Source organism: Sander vitreus, chromosome 13, assembly GCF_031162955.1.
Source record: "Sander vitreus isolate 19-12246 chromosome 13, sanVit1, whole genome shotgun sequence".
Lineage (NCBI taxonomy): Eukaryota > Metazoa > Chordata > Actinopteri > Perciformes > Percidae > Sander > Sander vitreus.
Window position 1 is genome coordinate 23,091,754 of NC_135867.1, and position 21,550 is coordinate 23,113,303.

At 39.3% G+C, this 21,550-nt stretch overlaps 1 protein-coding gene across 4 annotated transcripts in view; it reads right to left on the reverse strand.

The window, feature by feature from the left end:
• The window catches only part of tspoap1 (TSPO associated protein 1), a 68,255-nt gene extending 57,093 nt beyond the window's left edge, over window positions 1-11,162 (reverse strand). For all 4 annotated transcript variants that reach the window (XM_078265599.1, XM_078265600.1, XM_078265598.1 and 1 more), the window contains exon 1: window positions 10,172-11,162. In XM_078265599.1, coding sequence (XP_078121725.1) covers window positions 10,172-11,083 — 912 coding nt within the window. In that variant the 5' untranslated portion in view covers window positions 11,084-11,162. The remainder of the gene's footprint in view (window positions 1-10,171) is intronic.
• Between the last annotated feature and the right edge of the window lie 10,388 nt (window positions 11,163-21,550).

Consider the following 21,550-nt stretch of genomic DNA (forward strand, 5'->3'; position numbering starts at 1 on the left):
ATTCTCCATTGGGAGGTTTGCTGCTCTTCCCTGTTTTATATCATTGTAAGGTGAATATATTTGGGTTTATTTGGCTTGGGGCTGTTGGTTGCAAAATGCAATCAAATCTAAAGATTTCACCTTGAACTTGGAAAATGGGATAGACATTTTTCACTATTTTCTGATGTTTCATAGGCTAAACAACTGCAGACCCACTTTTAATTGTAATACACATCTGGGGAAATCCAAATCATAGTGCCCTTCCACCCACCATTTATGACCCTTAAATATTGCATTTTAACAGAATATTAAGAAAACATTTCACAGAAATGTTTGTGACACAACTTCCTCCTAAGTTCATCTCTCAAAATAATAATTATTGCAATTTTTTAAAAGTGAATTGTTTTAATCAACCTTATACTGTACGTGTCTGTCTAACACAGTGGATGCTAGGCTCATCATCACATATCTTATCAGAAGCAAAACAATAAGTGGAAGACTGACATGAATGCATCCTCTTTGAAATGTGGGATTCATTTCAGAGGATTATAGGCAAAGTACATTAAATGGTCAAATAAGGTCTTTTATACAGACACACTACTCCACTTTCAGTTCTCCCATAGGTACAAACTAGGTCGGTGGTGACCTGTAGGGCTGGAGTCAATGCATGTAGCTGCATTTAGCAATGGAACAGTACTGAAGTGACTTCATTACTGCCTTTTACTCTGAGAAATCTCACTGCACTTTTTTTATAGAGCTGCGTTGAGTAGGGTAGAATAGATCTCCAGGATTTCTGCTGAGCGCTAGTTACTGTATGTCATTATACCCACAGCAGGGTAAGTGACATGTTGACAAGGTAACAAAGCCTATATTTGCTGGCGATACCACAGCTGACACTAGACTGAGTGACAAGTACTCTTACGTTTACGTTATTTTACAAGGCAGGAACTGGCCCGGCTAACTGGATTAACTGAGGTAAAGGTGAACAGAAGCACCCCAGATATAAACAAAGAGTAGCGTCAGCACTTTGTCAGAGCTGAAACTAGAGCTGGGTGATATGGAGAAAATCAAATATCACAATACTTTTGACTAAATACCTCGATATCGAGCCAACATTGTAGGGTTGACTATTGTTGCTTTCACAAAATATTTACACGATAAGATTGTTGATAAAATATTCATCAGTAAAGTGGATATAATAACTAAGTGGGTAAGGGGGGCGGCTGTGGCTTAGGTGGTAAAGTCGGTGGTTCAATCGCTGATCCCTGGCCTTGCAGTCCCATGTTGAAGTGTCCTTGGGCAAGACACTGAACCCCGAATTGTCACGATGTTGGCCATCGGTGTATGAATGTGTGTGTATGGTTCCTGTACTACGTAAAAGCGCTTTGAGTAGTCGTTAAGACTTGAAAAGTGCTATATAAATACACTCCCTTTACATTTAAAGGCAAATAAAAGAACAGCTAGAACAGTCTGGCAAGTTTAGAACATTACATCACTTCATTGAAATGTAGCCTTTAAAACCAGGAAAAGACAGATATCACGATATCCAACATTTAATACAATATCGAGTGTCTTAAATTAGTATTTAATTAGTATCTTGCCCAGCCCTAGCTGGAACATTCTCCAAAGTGAAACAGCCTAACCTGGTATAAGGACTGTTTACAGTGCCAGATTGGGCAGCGGCTGGTGTTACTGCACAACTGTGTGTGGCAAAGGTACCAAGATTTCTAGCCACTAGTACACTTTAAAAAGCCCACTTTTAAAGAGTGTGTCAGCCAGGCCCTAGCTTCACAAATCACAGGGAGGGTTCACAGCTAAATACATGGTCAATCAGGATAAATAACGGTCTTCAGTAGAGCTATTGAGGAGAAACATTGTTTTAGTTGTACATCATCTCTTTGTAGCCCCATTTGTAACTCAGAGTGTGTAAACCCATCAATCATTAGAGAGGCTGCCATATGGTATCCAGACAGGTGTTAAAAGAGTTAGGATGACAGAGGACCACACAGTCAACAAGCTCATTAGCCTTCAGAGGAATCATGCTTACTTCTTCCATGAAGTGGAAAGACTGACAACTGCTTTGTGCAACTTGTGCTCACAGACTAATATAGGTTTTCTATAATTGTTCTAAATGACAGATGTAACGGTGGCCACTGCAATAGTAATTCCAGGCAATTGAAAACACCACAGCAAAAGAAAGATAACTTTTGTTTTTGGTCAGCACTAGGAAAGTGTTTATATAAAATGTGTCAGAATAGTCCTATAAGGATGGGCTGTGTAAGCGATCAGACATGAAAATAAACAATTCATTTATTCATTCATGAATGTATTTTCCCAATAAATCTTCAGTCAATCCAAAAAACCAAAACAGTCCTTTAACAGCTTTATGTGGACCACAATGCACAGACTATTTTTCTTCTCTGTGGGCTAAGCCACCACATCATTGAGATCTGATCATCATCAACCTACACAGAAAAACCAGCCATCTTTCTATATATACTTTTCAAGCCTCAAAGCCAATTCATATGGGGGGTTTGCTGAGCATGATGCTATATTCCAGCTGCAGTTTCACCCACTTTCCTTCTGCTGTACAAAACCTGCTCTGCCGCTTACATCAGTGTTTTACCCTCTAAGGACTACAGAGATTCATTATATTCTTATAAAAATGCATCCTGCCATACAAATCCCACACACAGTCATCAATTATGGGTGGAACTGGGGATAAGAAAACAAAAGGACGATCAAAATACCCCCACTGCAAATAATTACGTAATTATGAACAATAATCTAAGAGTGACAGGCCTCTGCCAACCCCTACTGGTTTGAAATGGCCAAATAATCATTTCTAATGCATCATTTGATGCTCCCTCTCAGCTTCTGTGGCCACAGATCTTCTCCAATGTTGTGTGTTGACAGTTCATTAGGGGGTTTTCCTACGCTGTGATTGTGGCGATTGGGTAATGAAGTGGCGGGGGTGGGGATGACAGCAGGCAATGTTGCACACAGATTACTACCTTGGTTAAATGATGAAACTCTGCCTCAAACAAGGATACATTCAAACCATTAAACACAGCTAAAAAGAACGGAGTAGTAGTACTAGTACAGGGAATATAGAGCAGAAAAATGCTGATAACTACTAGCTGGCATTGCTTTCCAAGCAAGACTAACCACAAAATAATACTAAAATACGATGAAATGATAGTGTGGAAAAACACACATAAGTATATCTATAGTGTATGTTTGGGGGGGGGGGGTGCGCCACTGAGTGGCAAGTTGATTCAGCTGCCTTCATGTGTTGCTCTCCAGTCTAGGATGGAGACATTGTACTGCCTGTTTTACCCAACAAGGCACTATCTGCAACCTTACTATACTGTATCTACTCACTGTCTTTAAATCATCACGATGTAAAAAAAAATATATACTGGACTTTGTTATTTGTTACAGGTACATTAAAATATCTATTTTGTTAGTGGGATGAAGTAATGTACAGTAAGTGGATTATTCTGATTGTTCCTTACAGTTATGTTTCTCAATATACAAGCTATATGGGCATCAATCAGAGACACGGAAATCGGATGGGTTTACTAGTGACTGGTTTACTATGGTTTTTCAATTGGCTACCATTAAGTAGATCTTCTGTGCTAACAGGATATGCAGAGGTGTGAAATGAGGGACACTGTCACAATAGGTCAGTATAATACCTGCCAACCCTCTGTTTCGACGACAGCAGCTACAGCACTGCCCCAGATTAAATGTTGAAAAAATGTGCCGCACACACAAATTCAGTGTAACATCAAATGTAAACACAAATAATAATCCAACTACATGTTGTAAAAGTGTAAAACTTACTTTGCATAATCCTGTATCTTTAAAATTCCTCTGGTTTATATATTTCATAGAACCAGACAATATATTATAGTCTGCAATGTGAAAAAACACAACCATAGTTTGAGAAATGGGTTAAAACTCTACCATCAAATGTTTTGTTTTTTAAAGAAGACTGGTGATTCTATAACACACTAGACTATGTCTGCTACTCTCTTAATATTAGTGGGACGCCTCGCACATGTCTCCAGGCCCCAAACGCTTTCATGTTAACAATCAAGAATGGTACTGGAAGACTCAACAAATGTTCCAAACTCACCTTGCGTATGCCTTCCACTTCAAAACCATTGAGGTTTGCATAAAGCGAGTGGTGCCTTTTCCCCAACAACGATGTTGAAGTGATATTAGCCGTGGTTGGGACTGCCGTGTCCAAGAGCCCACGTTGCTTATTACTCTGCTCTTCCGAACCCCTCAACTCCTGCTGTTGTTGCCCAAAAGCTTCAGCCACCTCCCGGCTCTCCATCGCCGTGTGTGCCGGTGCAGGCTCTGGCTGCTCAGGCCGAGTGCACAAGTCATACATCACTCTCTGTCAAAGTCAAACAGCGCAGACGGGATCAATATGACTAAATGAGGTGCCCAGGCATAACCGAGCCATCGCAGGCTTTTCATTTGCTGGAGGAGAATTACACGGATTAGCTGTGGCAGGTTGACTTCAAAATGATAAAGATGTCACTGTCTTCTCTTTCTCCAGCAGTTCATAAGCAGGAGTGTTTTTTTTCCACAGCTAAGGTGAAGTGTCTGACACCAAGCAAAGAACTGTTATTGCCATGGTTGTCGGTAACTTATTACCAAGCCTCAAATTTGGAAATCCCTTTAAAGTCGGAGTTTAAAATCTGTTAGAGCAAGAGTCTGTGTGCCATATCCAAAACAAATAAAAACAGATAAATCAGGAGTTGTAAAGTACCTCCTCCTCCTCTGCGCTGTGACGTTTTCCAAAATGAGGACAATCAGCTCCGAAGGGATCTTACATATTTTTGGCCTTGGCTTGTGAAGGCAATTCAATGAATGTCATTGTCCTGGTAGCATTCTTGAGCATTCTGTGGTTAGTATTTATCACATTGTAGCATTCAGATTCAGAGTCCTGCTCACTGCACTGACAGCCTGTTTCTTCATGCCTTACCACTCTGTCATCTCACAGGGGTTTGTCAGAAGTACTTGTCCAGAAAAGGCAAAAAAACACCAGTCCACTTAACATACGTAACGCTGAAATAGCGCATGGAGGCCCAACTGAAATAGCAAACAAGAAGAGACATGCGATGCAGAAAAAAAACAAGAAAATGATCTAACTAACAGGTCTCCACTTCAGTCCCCGTTCTCTCAGTAAGGCTGTGATGTGGGTGGCATGTTGACTCTTCAGCTGTGAGTCTGTCTTCATTGATGTTGCCGTGTAAAAAAATAATTTCATCCAGATGCAATAAGACCCGACAGGCTGGTTAATCCCATCTTGGTTACAGCGCAATAAAGGTGAAGAAAGAGGACGAAGGGAAAAATGTGTCTGTGTAAGACGGCGAGTGTCGCTGAGAGGAGGGGGTAGGGAGGACTGCTTCCATCCTCCTATCACAAAAAGGCAGGCTTTGAGACGGGGCCCAATCATTTCCGCGACTGGAGCTCGTTTCCATGGAGATGACGCTGGAATGATGTTGGCTGCCTCTTGAACAATCAATAGGCAGTACACACTGCAACACGGGGAGGCTGCAGGAGTCAGGCAGAGAAACAAGTGTGTCCAATCCAGACTAATTCTAATGTGTTACTACAGTTGTGCCCTAGAGAAACAAATACGATGTCTAAAAGGTAATGAATGCTACCCATGTGTGATTTAGCCTTCGACACGGACATTAAAAAAAAAGTGTAAAGCGGTAGCATCTGATGATGCAAAAGATAAACTCTCTCACAACTCATGTCATTTAGCCTTGCTGCCCTCCTCTCTACTACAGGAGGTACCACCAGGGACTTCACCTAATTATTTATCAAATGAGCAAAGCAGCTTAATGAATCGCCTTAACGGGCAGCGGCCTGAATCCTGGCTGTGAGGGGGGCTTGTTAAGTTATTTGGGATGCCGTCTGGTTAAATCCTCACTCAGTCTTGACAAACATATACATTATTTGAAAGCACAAATGCTCAAAATTCTATCTGGGTAAAGCATTTTAAGATCCTAATATTATGTGGCTTATTTTACACAACAATAAAAATAAGACAAAAATTACATTTTACATTATTGCCATGTTTGTACCTGTGTAGATTTGGTTAACTATCACCAAGAATAATTCTGACTCTTTGATAGAGCTGGGCGATATGGAAAAAAATCTAATATCACGATATTGTTGACCAAATACCTTGATATCGATATTGCGGCAATATTGTAGGGTAGACAATTGGTGCTTACAAAAGAATATTTACACAATGAGATTTTTGATAAATAATCACCATTAATGTGTATATAATGACTAAGTGGGTAAAGGCAAATAATAGAAAAGATATAACAGTCTGGTAAGTTAAAAAATTATATCACTTTACTGTAATCCAGCCATTAAAACAGGGAATGACAACACTACTTGTCATATCACGATATCCAAAATCTAAGATGATATCCATTCTCATATCACGATATCGATATAATATCGATATACTGCCCAGCCCTACTCTTTGATAGTAAACTCCAAAGAGTTACCTTTTAGAGGACACCAAGATCATGACTACAATCAAAAGGGACCAAGAACAGTAACACGTTTTGTTTTGGGTGTCATTTGTTGAGCTTGTGCACAAAGAAAACGGGGGCATTTGTTAAGTGGTTAAATAATAATAAGAAGAAATCCTTAAGGTGCTTTCAGACAGCGACTGGATTACACTGTGTCTGCCACTGAGCAACGTCTGTGTTCTGTATTATAAATGGACGGCAGAGGGGTGCAACTACACTGATGTACAGTAGGTATCAGCTACCTCCGATTTAATAAACAACCTGTACCATATGCTTACAGGCTGCTGCTATCCACCAACTCCAATCTCATCATCAAGTAGCTAAATAGAGCAGTTTGTAGCTTAAACTTGCAGAAATGGTTAGCAATATGTACACAGGTTCAGGGGTGCTGTGAGTATTGTAAAGTACCTTAGTTAGAGAGGACTTTTGTTTAACCTTTTGTTTTCTTATAAGTGTAGAAATAGTCTTCCTTTTGAGGATCTCTTTTTGTTATATTCTGTTGTTGATTTCCACAGCACCCACCGGCCTATTTTTCCTTTTGTAAGCTCTTTTTGTTTGGATTCCAAAATAAATATCCTTTCAAATACCAATTACAGCTGGTTTTATGTTTATGTCCTGATACCCCTAGCTACGCGACGTAACACCTGGGGATAAAAACTATACCTAAAACGTGATGTGTGTGTTGGGATGCTCTGCAAACGTCTCCCTGACGGAAGGTGGGAGAAGAGATTGTGTGCAGGATGACTAGAATCCTGCATAATACCTAGTGCCTTCTTGGTGCTGCGTTTCCAGTAAATGTGCTGTAGCGGTTCAAGTGAAACCCCAATGATTTTAGATGCAGTTTTGACCACCTTTGTCAGAAGATTAAGGTCATGTGAGGTAGCCCTGCCAAACCACACTACAATGTTACCTGTCAATATACTCTTGAGTGTACAGCGGTAAACGTTCTATAGAATGTTAAGGGACATACCATATTTCTTGAGACATTTTTTCATGTTGGGTAACATGAGGCCAGTCATTACTGTGGCACTAAGAACTGCATCCCCCACTGTGACTGAATGTATGCAAATGGTTGCGGAAACACAAAATGTTATGACATCGACAAAGAAACGGTCTTTAATGTGAACCGTCTCGCTATGGACTGTACCCTATCCACTTTAAGGTCAGTATTGGTGCAGATACTGATCTGGTATATTGGATCAGAGCATCCCTAGTGGCAAGATGAAAAAGTTCAACCATCATCAACTCAGGCAAAAAATTGAAAAAAGTTCAACCATCATCAACTCGGGCGGAAAAAAGCCAGCCATGTTCACAAGAGTGGCAGCAGCCTACTCTCCTTGCAGTGGCACAGCTGCGGTAGTGTTCACATTGGAAAAAATGGAGGAGGCGGATGCAAATGCATCGCTATCTAAAAGTACCTTTAGGATAGTTTTAGTTTACGCACTAGGAATCGGAGACAATATGTACCATAAGGCAATGGAGATTTATCATCCGGTACATATTTTGCAATACTGTTTAAACTTAATACAGTATCTCTGGTTGTTTTAAGGCCATTGTGAGCATGTTGCAAATAAATAAATAAATAAAATACATAGATACACGTCACAATAGGTAAAATGTAGTTACACATTCATCTCAGGTATCACTCCAAACGGCTCTTTTCCAGCCTATTCAACTCCTCTACAGCAGGCCAAAATGTACTTTAACACTTTGTGACTGCTTTGTTGCCGATACAAAGCTTGCTGAAGCTTTAGAGTGTGGCTGCTTTGATAAAAGGTGACAGTCTACCTCCTCTTCCTTTAAAACGGTCACTGTTAGAAAACCCATGTCTCGGTGCAGCGAAAACGTTTTGCCTTAATTGTTTTCAACTGACATTTTTCTGGTACACAGCCAACACTAAGATCATTTACAATGGCTCGCTCTGAAAATGAAAGTGATATCCATTTTCCCTTAACGGTCTATAATCCCCATTTCATACTGTACTGATACGCAGTATGTTCACTCAGTAACACAAGGGGGCAATTTTCATAGACAGATAGGTAAAACAAATTAAGAGACTCGATCAGACAGAATTTAACTTCTTACTTTGCCCTTACGTTGCATTTCACAGCTTCAGTCTATTCCCTTATTAATTACAGTGTGCTCACAAGACCATGGCTTGAGTAGCCTAAAGACTGAAACCAAACTGAACACTATTTATATTCTGGTTGAGCGCCCTTGATAATACAAATGTACTCTGCTTGGGAGAAAGAGGTACTGACAGCAAAACAACCAACAGGGAAAGAAATGGTAGGAGATCACTGTTGCACACATGACCACTGCCACCAGCAAGTGTACTTACAGTAAATATCTCACTGAGCATGAAACAAAGAAAGGCGTCTAGTCAGCAAAACCTACTGCATGTCAAACAGCATGCTTTTCACAGAAATGAGCTTGACCTAATAGCAGGACCATGCAGGAAATACGAGGCTTGGCAAGTGGGCACTGCTCTTTAGACACAGTCGAGGCTTTGATTAATTATTCAATTTCCTCTCTATGACAACTTCAATCCAAAATTTAAGAGATGGAAACAGACTGACCCGCTTCTGCCCCCCCCAACAAGAGGCATAAACAGATCCACCCACACGTGACAAACCCTCCTCTCTGCTAACATCTTGCACAATTCTTCTTCTCTGACAACCGTAGCACTGGCAACATTAACATTTGACACCATACCACAGCAGTCATATTCAATGTTTTTAACATATCCTGCATCATGATGGCAACTAAAAAGCCTGCAACATTAGTTCTCCATCTTACTGCTGCTGGCTATGCACCACTGCTGCCTTTACAAAACTGTGGTGCCTGAGGATAATACCACACACTAAGCTTAGTTCAAATAGGAGAGATTTATTTGACAGTTACACACTGTCTTCACTTGATTGAGGCTACTTGATATGCAAAAACTACTAATAAAGAAGACAGAGAGTTGGCTAAGATAGCCTAAATGGTTTACCCCTCAGTTGTTGTATATAATGGGGACTCAGTGGTCATACCAACTCCTGTTACAGGCTTTCAGCCCATTGGTATAAAGATCTATTGGATAAAAAGTGGTCATTGATTTGCAATGACTGTGCTTTCCATTATGCTATGTTCTGTGATGCAGCATGTGCTGTGTGTGTGTGCTACATCAAACTAATATATAGGTTTTGATTTGACGACCATTGTTAGTTAGCAGTTCAGCTTATGTGATGTTACCTTCCTGTATGATTACAGTGGTGGTCCTCTTATGTTTAGATAATCGTAAGCCTAGGTCTATATCTATATTTTGTGCATATGAGCTTATTAAAAATGCATAGGACTGTTTACAAAAAATATAGTCAAAATAATTTTGCCACAAATCCTTCAGGGCTTCACAGTCCATATGAGTATAAAGCAAGGCCACCAAAGAAAAGTGTAAAGACATTACGCTTCTATATTCCAAGTCTGCCACCAACATACTGTACGTATGTAGTAAGTGCATACTGATGCAGTTTCTGAGTTTAAGTTATTAGAGAATATGCTAGCAATACTTAACATACTCACTTAATTTTGGAACCATGTGCAGAATTAAAAAATATGAAAAAGCTTACCTCCATGTTTCGGTCCATGCATTTGGAGGGCGATGACTTGTCTGACCCAAAGGACTCAGCGCAGTAGGAGGGCTCGTTGTCCCAGCCCGCATGGGGAGCGTTGCAAGGGTGACAAATATTCAGAGAGCCACTCCAACAGGTGTCCCCGACTGCAGCGGAGGTGCAGAGCTCAGCTGCACAGACGGCCCTCCCTAAAGGCTGCTCTCTTCGGTCTTGTTTGGTTTTCTTAGGTGAGTGGGAGGCAGTCTGCGATCTCTGTGGCAAGGTCCTGGAGTAGGTTAGAAGAGGCTTTTTCTGACAGGGGTTACTGCCATCTTCATGACTTGGCTTTCTTGGCACACTGTTAAAAATGAAGCTGGAGTGTCCAGCTCTCTGCCTCCCCTGCAACAGTCTTCCATGAGCCTCTAGCAGGTGGCAGAGGAAGATGGCCTTTTCTAGCTCAAATTCCTGCCTGTGATGCAATTTATAGACTGCCTGCTCACCATTTATCTTCTCATACAGCGTCAGCAGCAACTGCTCCAGCTTTGTGCATGTTTCTCTACTGCACAGACAAAAAGCTTCTTTATCTGTGGACTCAACTTTAGTGTATCGTCCACCGTTTTTAATATTCACCTCCTTAGCCAGCAGACGCTGGTATCTGTTAGAGTGCCTATCCTTTTGGCACCCTCGCCTGGCCGCCAGCTCCTTCACAGCCCTCTGCTGTTCCCTCTCCGCTTCTTCCCGCAGGTGCCTCAGCTCCACAGAGAGGTGTCCAAGGGCCTGCAGTGTTTGCTTCTTCTCTGCTTCCCAATCAGCACGCAGCCTCTCTAGCTCCTGTCCATAGTCCTTCTGGCCCTGGCATGGTTTCTTGGATGACAGTGCCAGAGGGTTATCCCTGTCTTCCCTCATTATGCCACTTTCACAGCACAACATGCAAGGAACAGCGAGACGTATTCATTTCTAAAGAGGGGCCATGCATCAGAACTAAGAGGAAGTGCAGGTGGGTGATTGGGGGGGGTTATCGCACATTCAGCATACAATTATCACGACAGGTCACTGGAAAGATGAGACAGTGGAGGGTGTCAGAGAACTGGAGAAATGGTAAGGTATTTTCAAATGTTTTAGATGAATGTAGAAACAGGAAATGAAATGTTTCCAGCAAGGTGAAAGCAGGTGATGATTTCACTATTGGTCCTCTCTGTTAGATGGAGGATTAGGGGGGAAAAAAGAGGTTTAGAAGAGCATTAGGAAAGCATGCACAATTAATACACCAATGAAAACTTCTTTTTTTTGACAATTTTTTGTTATTTAGAGAGATAATTTGCCTCTGGAAACTCTCTCTATGCAGTGAGTTCCAAAGAAAACTGTGGCAATAGCTGCTATGTGAAGTCCAACCAGGGGGCAAAGGGCAAAAATGCCCCAATAAATCTCAGAATACCCCTAAAAACTAATAACTACTTTTAAAAGTGGTGCCCCATAAATGTAGTACATTTATATTTTTTAATTTCCTACACTGAGTCCAACCAATATATAATTTAAGTTTGTGTAGATACACCAAATTGTTCATTACAGATGCCTTACCAAGCAAATTCTGACTGACTATTTATATCTGACATGTTAATCTGTTCTAAACCTTGCATATTGAACAGATGTTTATGCAGATGGATGACAGAACTAACAACCTTTAAACCGATGAGAACGTAAAAACAAAACAGCATGAGCTGCGATTAATGGAGCTAATGCTTTGGAGCAGAACCTAACAGTCAGCTGAGGATGCAACAAGTGAACTGGTGAACTTCAAATAAAAAGCCCAAACAGCAATGCATCGTTAGCTATCATTACTATAGCCAATTTTACCCATCACTAGCTCAACTTAGCGGCGCCCGGGACACGGTTCATATTACAGAGGATGGGGACTTCGGTCAATGGCTAATTAACTAGCATAATTTAGCAAGCTATTATATGTTCAAGCTGATGCTAATGTAGTTAACGCTAATGACGTGAATGACAGTCTGTAATATACTGGAGCTGGAACAAGTCCTGAACACTAGCTTCTAACGTTCCATCCTGTTAGCTAGGGTTAGCTTAACGTTACCGTTATGTTTTCTAGCCACAACTTATATCAAACTCACCTCTCAGCGGACTCAACTCTTATATATAACTTTTCATCAGTGGAGTCATCCTCTTTCAACCACGCTACTTTCGTCTGCATTTAAATTTGCTGTCTGACAACACTGAGACTGTTTACTACGTTAGTTTGTTAAAGGTCAATACAGCCATGCACGAAGAGGTTTGTTGTTTATCTGTGGCACTCGTGTCACAGTCTGTGCCCAGCGGCCCGTCCTGAACCAGTGATGCCTTCACGTGCGCCTTCGTGTGCCTGGTCTCATTATTTAAAGACCCCCTGGAATCACTGTACGACTTCCCTACTACGTTAGGAATACAATAAAGTCATGGGAATAGATTTGCATTTCTCTGTAACAACAGAACGAGAAAATGATTGTGTGTCGGCTATCTAATCAAAGTTTTCAGTAATGTATCTATCAAATTGCATTCTATACATCCTTACCATTCCCTCTAATTGGCCTTTCCTCTACTCCTAAACTTCCTAGTTAATAAAATGAAGTGTGGAAAATAGGTCTAGCTATGCGAAACAAGTTAATAAAGAAATGTCTGCCTTTGGTGGCTGCATTTACAGATTTGTTGAGTCGTTTGTGTGCGTTTTTACAACAATACCAGTAGAGCCGATATTCCCTGAAGACAACATGATCATTACGTCCAACGAACTTGTGTGAGATGGTTGACCACTAGTGGCTATAGGATGCTAGTGAAAAGTTAAGGTTTGTAAATTTACCTGGATCATTGAATTGGATCTTTTTTTTTTTTTGATTGATCATAAAAAGAGTTCATTATTTTAGCTTTTTGTTTTAATACACAGTTCTAATGTTCCTAATGCTCCAAACCACTAACTGATGGTCAAATGGGCAGACAGCCATCCATAATCTGCATTTTTTTGGATATGATAAATGTATGCAAGAGTTTTGAGGGTACATGTGTGTGCTGTGGAGAAGAATCCACAGTAATCATCAGTAATGATGTCCTCTGGAAGAATTTCATTTTATGACACTGGTATCTTCTGGAAGAAAAACACAATTCCTGTCAAGTAAACCTTCTCTTAGCAATTGTTTACATCTCTTACCTATAATTGTATGTATTTAGTGCAATGGCAGGTGTCTGTATTTACAGCGTTTAATAAAAGAATAATATATGTGGTGTGTGTGCATGTGTGTCACAGTTTTGAATAACAGGAATTCGGAGGAAAGCAGCAGATACATAACATAGAAGGCTGGGCTGAATAAATGTACTAAATCAAAGCACGCGGAGACTACCAGCAGGCACATAAGATGAAAAAAAAAAAAAACTTTAGTAGTAAGCCAGTAAACGTGACTTAGGAATGTCTGAAAATTATGAAAGCAAAGCTATGCAGTCGAGAGGGGTGGTTTAAATACACCAAGGAAAGCTAATTAGGAAACGAGGAACAGTTGTGAAAGTGACTAATGAGGAGGCAGGGGAGAAGGAACACTCAACAGGGACGGTGATGACTAGTGGACAGGTAAGGGATAGCATAGAGATGGCTCATAGAGTTCCTCTACATAGGTAGAGAAAGTCTGTAAGTGGTGGTGAAGGGATGGTGACGGTGCAGTGGATATGACACATCCCTTGGGTATGTGAGCTCCAGGTTCAGTTCCTGCTGTAATACATCAACCAATGTGTTCCTGAGCAAGACACTTAACTCTAGTTGCTCCAGATATATAGCAATTGGAAGTTGCTTTGGATGAAAGTGTCAGCTAAATGTAACATGTAAAAAGGAGACATGTATCATCATGATCCCTTTGTTCTGTTTGATTTCTCACCACCTTATGTTACCAAAGATCAAATGGCTGAGGACTGGGTGCCATACCTCTCCTTTAATCAGGAATTGAATCCTTCATGCTTTTGTGCTTACATTCTGGTCACAGTCATATTTTATTACAAGGGCTTGTTACGTAATGTAACATGTGATTGCTACTATTACTATCATCCCAATGTTATGTATCATTTTTTTCTACATGTGAGGATATAATCAACAGGAATGCACCAGTTAATATGATCCCTGCATGGGTCCTTGATAAAATGCTTCCTGAGATTTCATTATTTGGCAAAAGCAATGATATTGAAATGTATAAATCCTCAAAGGTATGTACATACCTTTTCAATATCATGTTGCCAAAATCCATCAAAGAGGCAAAGCATACTGTGTCTGACCACTGGGTGGCATTTTTATAAGCCCAGAATCTGACTATTTTTCATGTAATATTCTTCTTCTAGAGTATATTTGTGTAATATTCTTCTTCTGGTCTATATTTTTGTAGTAGGAACTAATGCAAGTGCATTGACAGCATCTTTTGGGGTTTGTGGACACTGTGTAGGTGAAAGAGACAGAGACAGACAGAAAGAGAGAGATTAAGCATGCCACTCTGTGTTATCAGGGTGTCCTTGGGTTGCTCCCTCTCTCATTTCCATCTCTGTCTGCTCACATGTGGCACACTGTTCGAAAGAGACAGAAAGAGGGAGAGCGAATGCACTGCAAAAATCACAATGCCTGCTGCATCCCCTTAATCATTTAACACAGTTTGCTCGTAACACACACATATTAATGATACTCCTAAAGACCGCCCTGTAAATGGATATATTTTGTTTCTGTGTCTTGGGCTGCTCTTGACTTCACTGCACATCTGCTTTGACTGGGATGTGTATATGTTAGTAGTTACCTACAGGATATAGTTTAAATACTAATACACTTTTTTGTTTGCACACTTCTTGCCATGCACATGGTGTAAGCATATTTGTTCATATGCAATATGTTCTGGCACATACTATATGGCTTCTGTGTTTATGGACACATCTCAGTTCGATGCCCATACCATCTGTGAATACTAACAACCCCCAATTGCGTTTACATAAATATTCAACCCATCTACAATATGATTCCAATGATGTGAAAAGCATAGAAAAATATTTGCCTATTTGAAACGTATGTGTTCTTGTATGATTTTTGGATACTCTACCTTCTTCTTTTTATCTCATTCACTGTAGTTTCATCTAATTGAACCTGACCGTCTCCATAAATAAAAGTGTCTTTTGTGGCCATTAATCTTTGTTGAAACTCTACATGAAGTATTGCTGCCTGTAATTTGTGGAAACGGGATTTCAAGTAAAATCTTTATAAATTATTTTCATTCACACAAGCCAAATGGCCAGAGGCAGGTATAGTGCTGTCTTACAGTCTTTTATTTCCAAGATATATGACTCTTAATTTTTGATCATATATCAGTGTGCATCCTGGTTCAAACTAATAATAGTGCACAACACTGCTGGTATTTCCTTACCTTAAACATAATGCCCTCAATGTTATCCAATATAGCAGCAGTGTTTTGTTGTCAGATGTCAGATCAACATTATTTATTGAGCCCACATTTTATTATACATTAGACTCACTGTTCTCATTCATTCTTAATTAAGGAATTTAAGAATCAAAAGGCAGTAAAAGACTTAAATCTGTGTCTTGACGTGTGCATGATATTTGTGAACTGTCACAGTATTCAATAACACCTGCGATACAGAATACTACCTGTCGTCATGACTCACTTAAGTGATTGTTCAAGACAAAGGTAACAGGATGTCATGCTATACTATTTGTGTCAAGTTAAAATTCATAATCCCAAAGTAGGACACAAAAGTGTTTAGATAACCCATGACGTATAACCCAAGGTGATGGACAGTATGAACTTGCTACCCCTTCCAGTCTGCACCATCGGAGTTATGTAAAATAGACTACAAAAACATGCACAATAGCTGACCTCGCCAAATCACCAACACGCAAATCAATTCCAGAAACTTCATTCTCAGCTGAAAATGGTATGTTTGCTCACATTGTGCATCTCTGTTCTGAAATTCAACTGGGAAATGAGGTCTTCCTTGAATCTTTTCTTCCTTTCTTCCTTGAGGCCTTTTGTTAGCAGTAGCTTTCTTTCCTCTTTTCATCTTTGCCCTATTGACCGTAGCATAGACCAGCACACACAGCTGAGCTCATTGCACTTATTGGCAATAAATATATCTAAATTATAATATTTATTTTTATATTTATATTTATATTTATTTTTATATTTAATTACATTTTATTTAATTTAATTAAATTTATATTTTTTATATTTATATATATATTTGTTTATTTTATTATTTTTATTTTTATTTATTTTATTTATTTTATTTATTTTATTTATTTTTATTTATTTTTATGTATGTATATTTATTTTCATATTTATAATTATTTATATTTTTATATTTATTTTTATTAAAATTTTAGAAATTTAAATTTATATATATTTATTTATATTTATTTAAATATTTATTAATTTGTATTTATTTAAATGTATTGTTTTTATATTTATTTTTATTGTTTTTATTTATTTTTATTTCAATTATATTTATTTAAATTATATTTATTTAAATATTTAAATATATATATTTTTTATTTATTTATTTAAATTTGTTTTTATTTATTTTTATTTAAATTATATTTATTTAAATCATATTTATTTAAATATGTATATATATATATATATTTTTATTTATTTATTTAAATTTGTATTTATTTATATTTATTTAAATGTATATTTATTTAAATGTATATTATATTAATATGTATCTATATTTATATTAAATATATTTTTTTATATAATATATAATTTAATTTTAAATTTAGGTTATATTTAGGTACAGGACAGTCATTTAGTCACAGGACAGTGTCTGTGAGTCACAGGACAGTGTACAGGACAGTCATGAAGTCACAGGACAGTGTACAACAGGACAGGACAGTTGTTGCTGCCACTGCTTCTCTCCTGGATGTGTAAAAGAGCAGCAGCTAACAACTTCAGTAAGGTGATGTAGGGTTGTGTTTTCAGTTTGCTCCCGCCGCCCCCAATTGGCAAAGAAAGTAGTTAATGTAGGATTACAGTAAAACATTTAACTAAGTAATTAAGTAAGTAAGTAAATACATTAAACGTGATTAGGTGATGCTAATAGCTTAGTGAGTAAGTAATGTCTTGCATATTTACTGTCACTACAGTCATTGTGCAGGGCTTCATACTACCAAACCGTTTCCAAGTTTGCTGGAGAAACACACTGATTCAAAACTATACATATGGTATACACATTCATGTTTGTTAGTTTCCCACCTTAAAACTAAAATAGTTTACTGTTGATTAGTTAATAGCGTCACTAGTTTGTCTTTGGCAAAGAAAAAGGTGCAGACACAGAAAAAGCTAAAGTTTTCGAGGCAAGACAACGCTACTAGTAAATCTGGAACTTTGGCTGTGTGGCATTGTGTTTTCAGAAAATTACCTTTGTGTAACAGAATCCCAGTGTTTTGACTCTACCACTGATTCGAGCAACACCCCAGGAAGGAGCCATGAATTGGTCCTTGAAAAGTCTGTCAATGGCCGTGGACAGCCTGCACGTTTCTCCACGGCTCAGGAAGGATTAGTGTTTGGAAGCAATTTCTATTTGTCTGCTGCACAATCCAGAGAGGCCCTATCCTTGTAAGGAGACAATGCAATTGCAAGAACTACATAATATCTTGTATGTGTGAAATATAACCACGTCGAGGCACATTAAGCTTCTTTCTAGCTCAAAGGAAAGTCTTTTTGGAAAACAAATAAACAAGATGGAGTGCAGTAATTCATGGACAGGAGGAGAGTGTGGGGTAATATTTCTTTCTGCTGAGGTTGAATCACGTTGGTAACACATGAAGATTATAACAATCTTTGAGACAGCAGTGCCTGAATTGGACCAAAAAAGGTGCCAGTACCCTAATTCAGCAGTTGCATGACATGACCATCGCATGTTTCTTGGATATATTTTTATTTATACGTAAAGCTTGTAGGGTTACGGAAGCGTATTACATTCACTATAGATCTTTTCTCAAAATTACGAGATCTTTGCTCAAAATTATGAGTTATTTTCTCGTAATTACGAGATCTTTTCTCAAAATTACGAGATCAGGATCTCGTAATTACGAGATCAGGTGAATGTAATATGCTTCCATATAGTGGTGACCCCAAATAGTCGACTATTCAAGGATTCGATCTAAGGAGGCTGATTCGATCTGCCAATCTTAGTCGAATTATCGTAGTGTCTGAAAATGTGGTTATGAAACAAAGAATCATTCCATTCGGGCTATATGGCGGTGCTGAATGTCTGATTTTACAAAGAATGGCTTGGTTTCTCCCATAAATCATGATATATAGCCCATTGTGGTATAAATATCAGTAGATATCAACCATTTAATAATACTGTTAATAACAATTAGAAGTAAGGGTACTCATGTGGACAACAATTAGAAGTGCCGGTACTCAGTACTGGTGAGTACTGGCCCATTTTGAGCACTGTGAGACAACGTATCGTCCATTTAAACGAGCACAAAAAGCTGCAATATTGAGAACTCAGCCAAGACGTTCATGTTGAGTTTGTCTTTTCATTCCACTATGGTGGATCCAGTACACACACACACACACACACACACACACACACACACACACACACACACACACACACACACACACACACACACACACACACACAGAGAGAGCCGCAGCCTTGTCTCCCTCTGCGTGTGTGTGCAGAGATGAGCAGGACCGCACCTTCTGTGAGCGCTACCTGAAACTGGAGATGCAGGGGTACCAATGAAGGGTTAGCGTTCATTGTCTTTGTCTTTTTTTTCTTCTTTTTTGTTTTTTGCCCCTCCTGCTTCTTTTAAACATAGACAGGTAAAAGGGCGTTAAGAATATTAACATACAATGCTCTGGTATTTATTGTTTTACGTAATCTCTGTCACTGAAGCCAGGTAGTCAAGCAGGGTTAAAGACATGAAAGACCTCATACAAGCAGCGCTGGATACTCTTGAGTTTGCTGCCTCCATTTCTACACAAACTTTCTGTGTTTTCTGTATGACTTGTGGAATTAAGCTGCCAGCTATCTGAGGACATTTTTTAGTACTTTTTTTTGGCGGGGATACTTTTTATTATTGTGGGTGAAGATAAACACTTTCACAACAGGTATGTATTTTATTTTATTTTTTTTAAACACTAAGCTGTTTTTGCTTGATTTATTTGCTTTATTTAATTATCATTATCATTTTCAACATGAACCTGGTTCTGTGACCGATGACTGCATGGTTTTGTCTTTAAATCTAGTTTTTCTCTGTCATTAAAATTGATTTTGCAATAACTTCACATGCATTATAATGTGATGTTACAGAGGGGATGGAGATAATAAGGATGTGCATACTGAACGGCGTTGTTGCAAGGCAGATATTTAAATTAAGATCATATAATTTCAAACATGTTTCGATTATATGAATTATTACCTTAAATTCTATCTGTTTGAGTCCATATTTTCAAAAAGATGTCTTTCTTCTGTCATTTTGTCACATTCCACACAAAAACTAAATAGACTTTGCAATTAAAAAAAAGTTATTGCTCATAAAGGCTATGTTCAGACATTCGTGCTGATAAAAGCATTGCTTCTCTGTTTAACTGTTATACAATTCTCTCAGTTAAAAGAGACTGACAGTATTATTCTGCGGTTTATCTCAGACATTAAGGGGTATTTTTGTGGGGCCGAGATCTTTCAGCTATTTCTCAGCACAGGGAAGTGAGAAGGGAGGGGAAGCAGAGCCGACACAAAAGGCAACATTATTCCCCAGCGGATCTGCGCTACATCCTACCATGAATGGAGTATTGAAAAACATAACATTGGGGACTAGATTATTTTTCATCCCTCATAACTGAGCCATTTGTCCCAGGGTTTCGAGTGGTTTGTTGGTACAGTCTGCAAATGAGACAGCCGTGGTTCTCGAGTGCTGTGCTGGTGTTAAACTCCCCACCTCCCAATTGGACGCACAATGATTTCTCTGTGGGCCTCTGGCCTTCTGCTGCTGCACCTTTTCAGACAATACGACAGCGCAGTGAAAATGGACTGGACCGGGATGAAGACTGCACAGTCCGGAGTTGTTTCTGTGGCTGCTGTCAAGTGTTTTCTTGTCCCTAATGGTCCCTCAAAAGGTTGTGTGTTAAATGTACCTCCACAAGCCGAAGATCACTGTATGTATACAATACAGTGACTTGTACAGTACAGTGGCTCAAGATTTTAACACTGCCTAATCCCCCCCCCCCCACACAAGCCCATCTCCCCCTGCGTCCTGCTCTCTCCAAGGAGACGAGAGGCGCCCCTGCAGTGTCATCAGGTGCCTAAGCGTTTAGGAGGGTTCTAGTGACAGATTTCAGGAAGCAGCGTTTATGCCTGACGATGAGGACCACAGAAAGCAGAAATGTCTTTTTGTGCCCCCTGGGCTCGGAATGTCCACTATCTCGAGGGGCCAATATCAAATTCTCCCCTCATCATCCCCTAATACACATTCCTGTGTAAGGTCAGGGGGAATTCTGCATTGGCGAAGGGACAAACAACCCGAGGCCAAGACACACACTGTGGTCTCCTAATGACAACATGCTTCAAATAACACTATTCAATTCATTTCTGGGATATTTGCTCTTAAAGAATACATATGTGGAATTTAGTCATTTCAACATTCCCATTTCATAATATACTGCATTGCGTGTTTAAAATAAAAAATAAAAACATTTTAGTTACATCATCACAGTACACCAGATGCTACAGCATTTCCTTGATGTATTTGAATCCCCTTGCAGTACTTGATGCATGCCATTCATCCCAGTTTCTTACTTGAGAAGAATGTAGGCTATTCAGTGACTATCTAACTCTGATTATTGAGTGATTGTCAGTGAATCCTAATATTCTCTGTCTGAAGGAAAATCCCCCTTGATTATCGAAAGCCACGACACAGGTGCCTGCCTCTGTCTGTAACACAAGCCTGCCTCAGCTATTGATGATGCTGGGAAGCTTGGAAATTACTCATCTCTAACCATCAGGGTAACAGACCTCAGCCCGATTCTTTCGTTGCGGCCTCCGTTACCTGCTGCCTGCCAGGAAGGTGCACTGCGGCCATTTTGTGCTTACACAACAGCAATGTAACACAACTCCCTGTTACTGTTGTTGAATGAACTTTTCGATGGCACATGCCCATGTCTGGGAAACTGAGGTTCCTGGTTTGCTATGACAAGTGTCTGTGTGCCACATAAACTTCCTTACAGCTCTCTTATGTCCATGGGGGAGTGATGTGCATCGCATGATCTCTGGAAACGATTTCTTTTTGAGCTACACATTTCCCAAGGCTGACCTCAGACTACCATCAATACCTACTACAGCACAATAACAACAGCT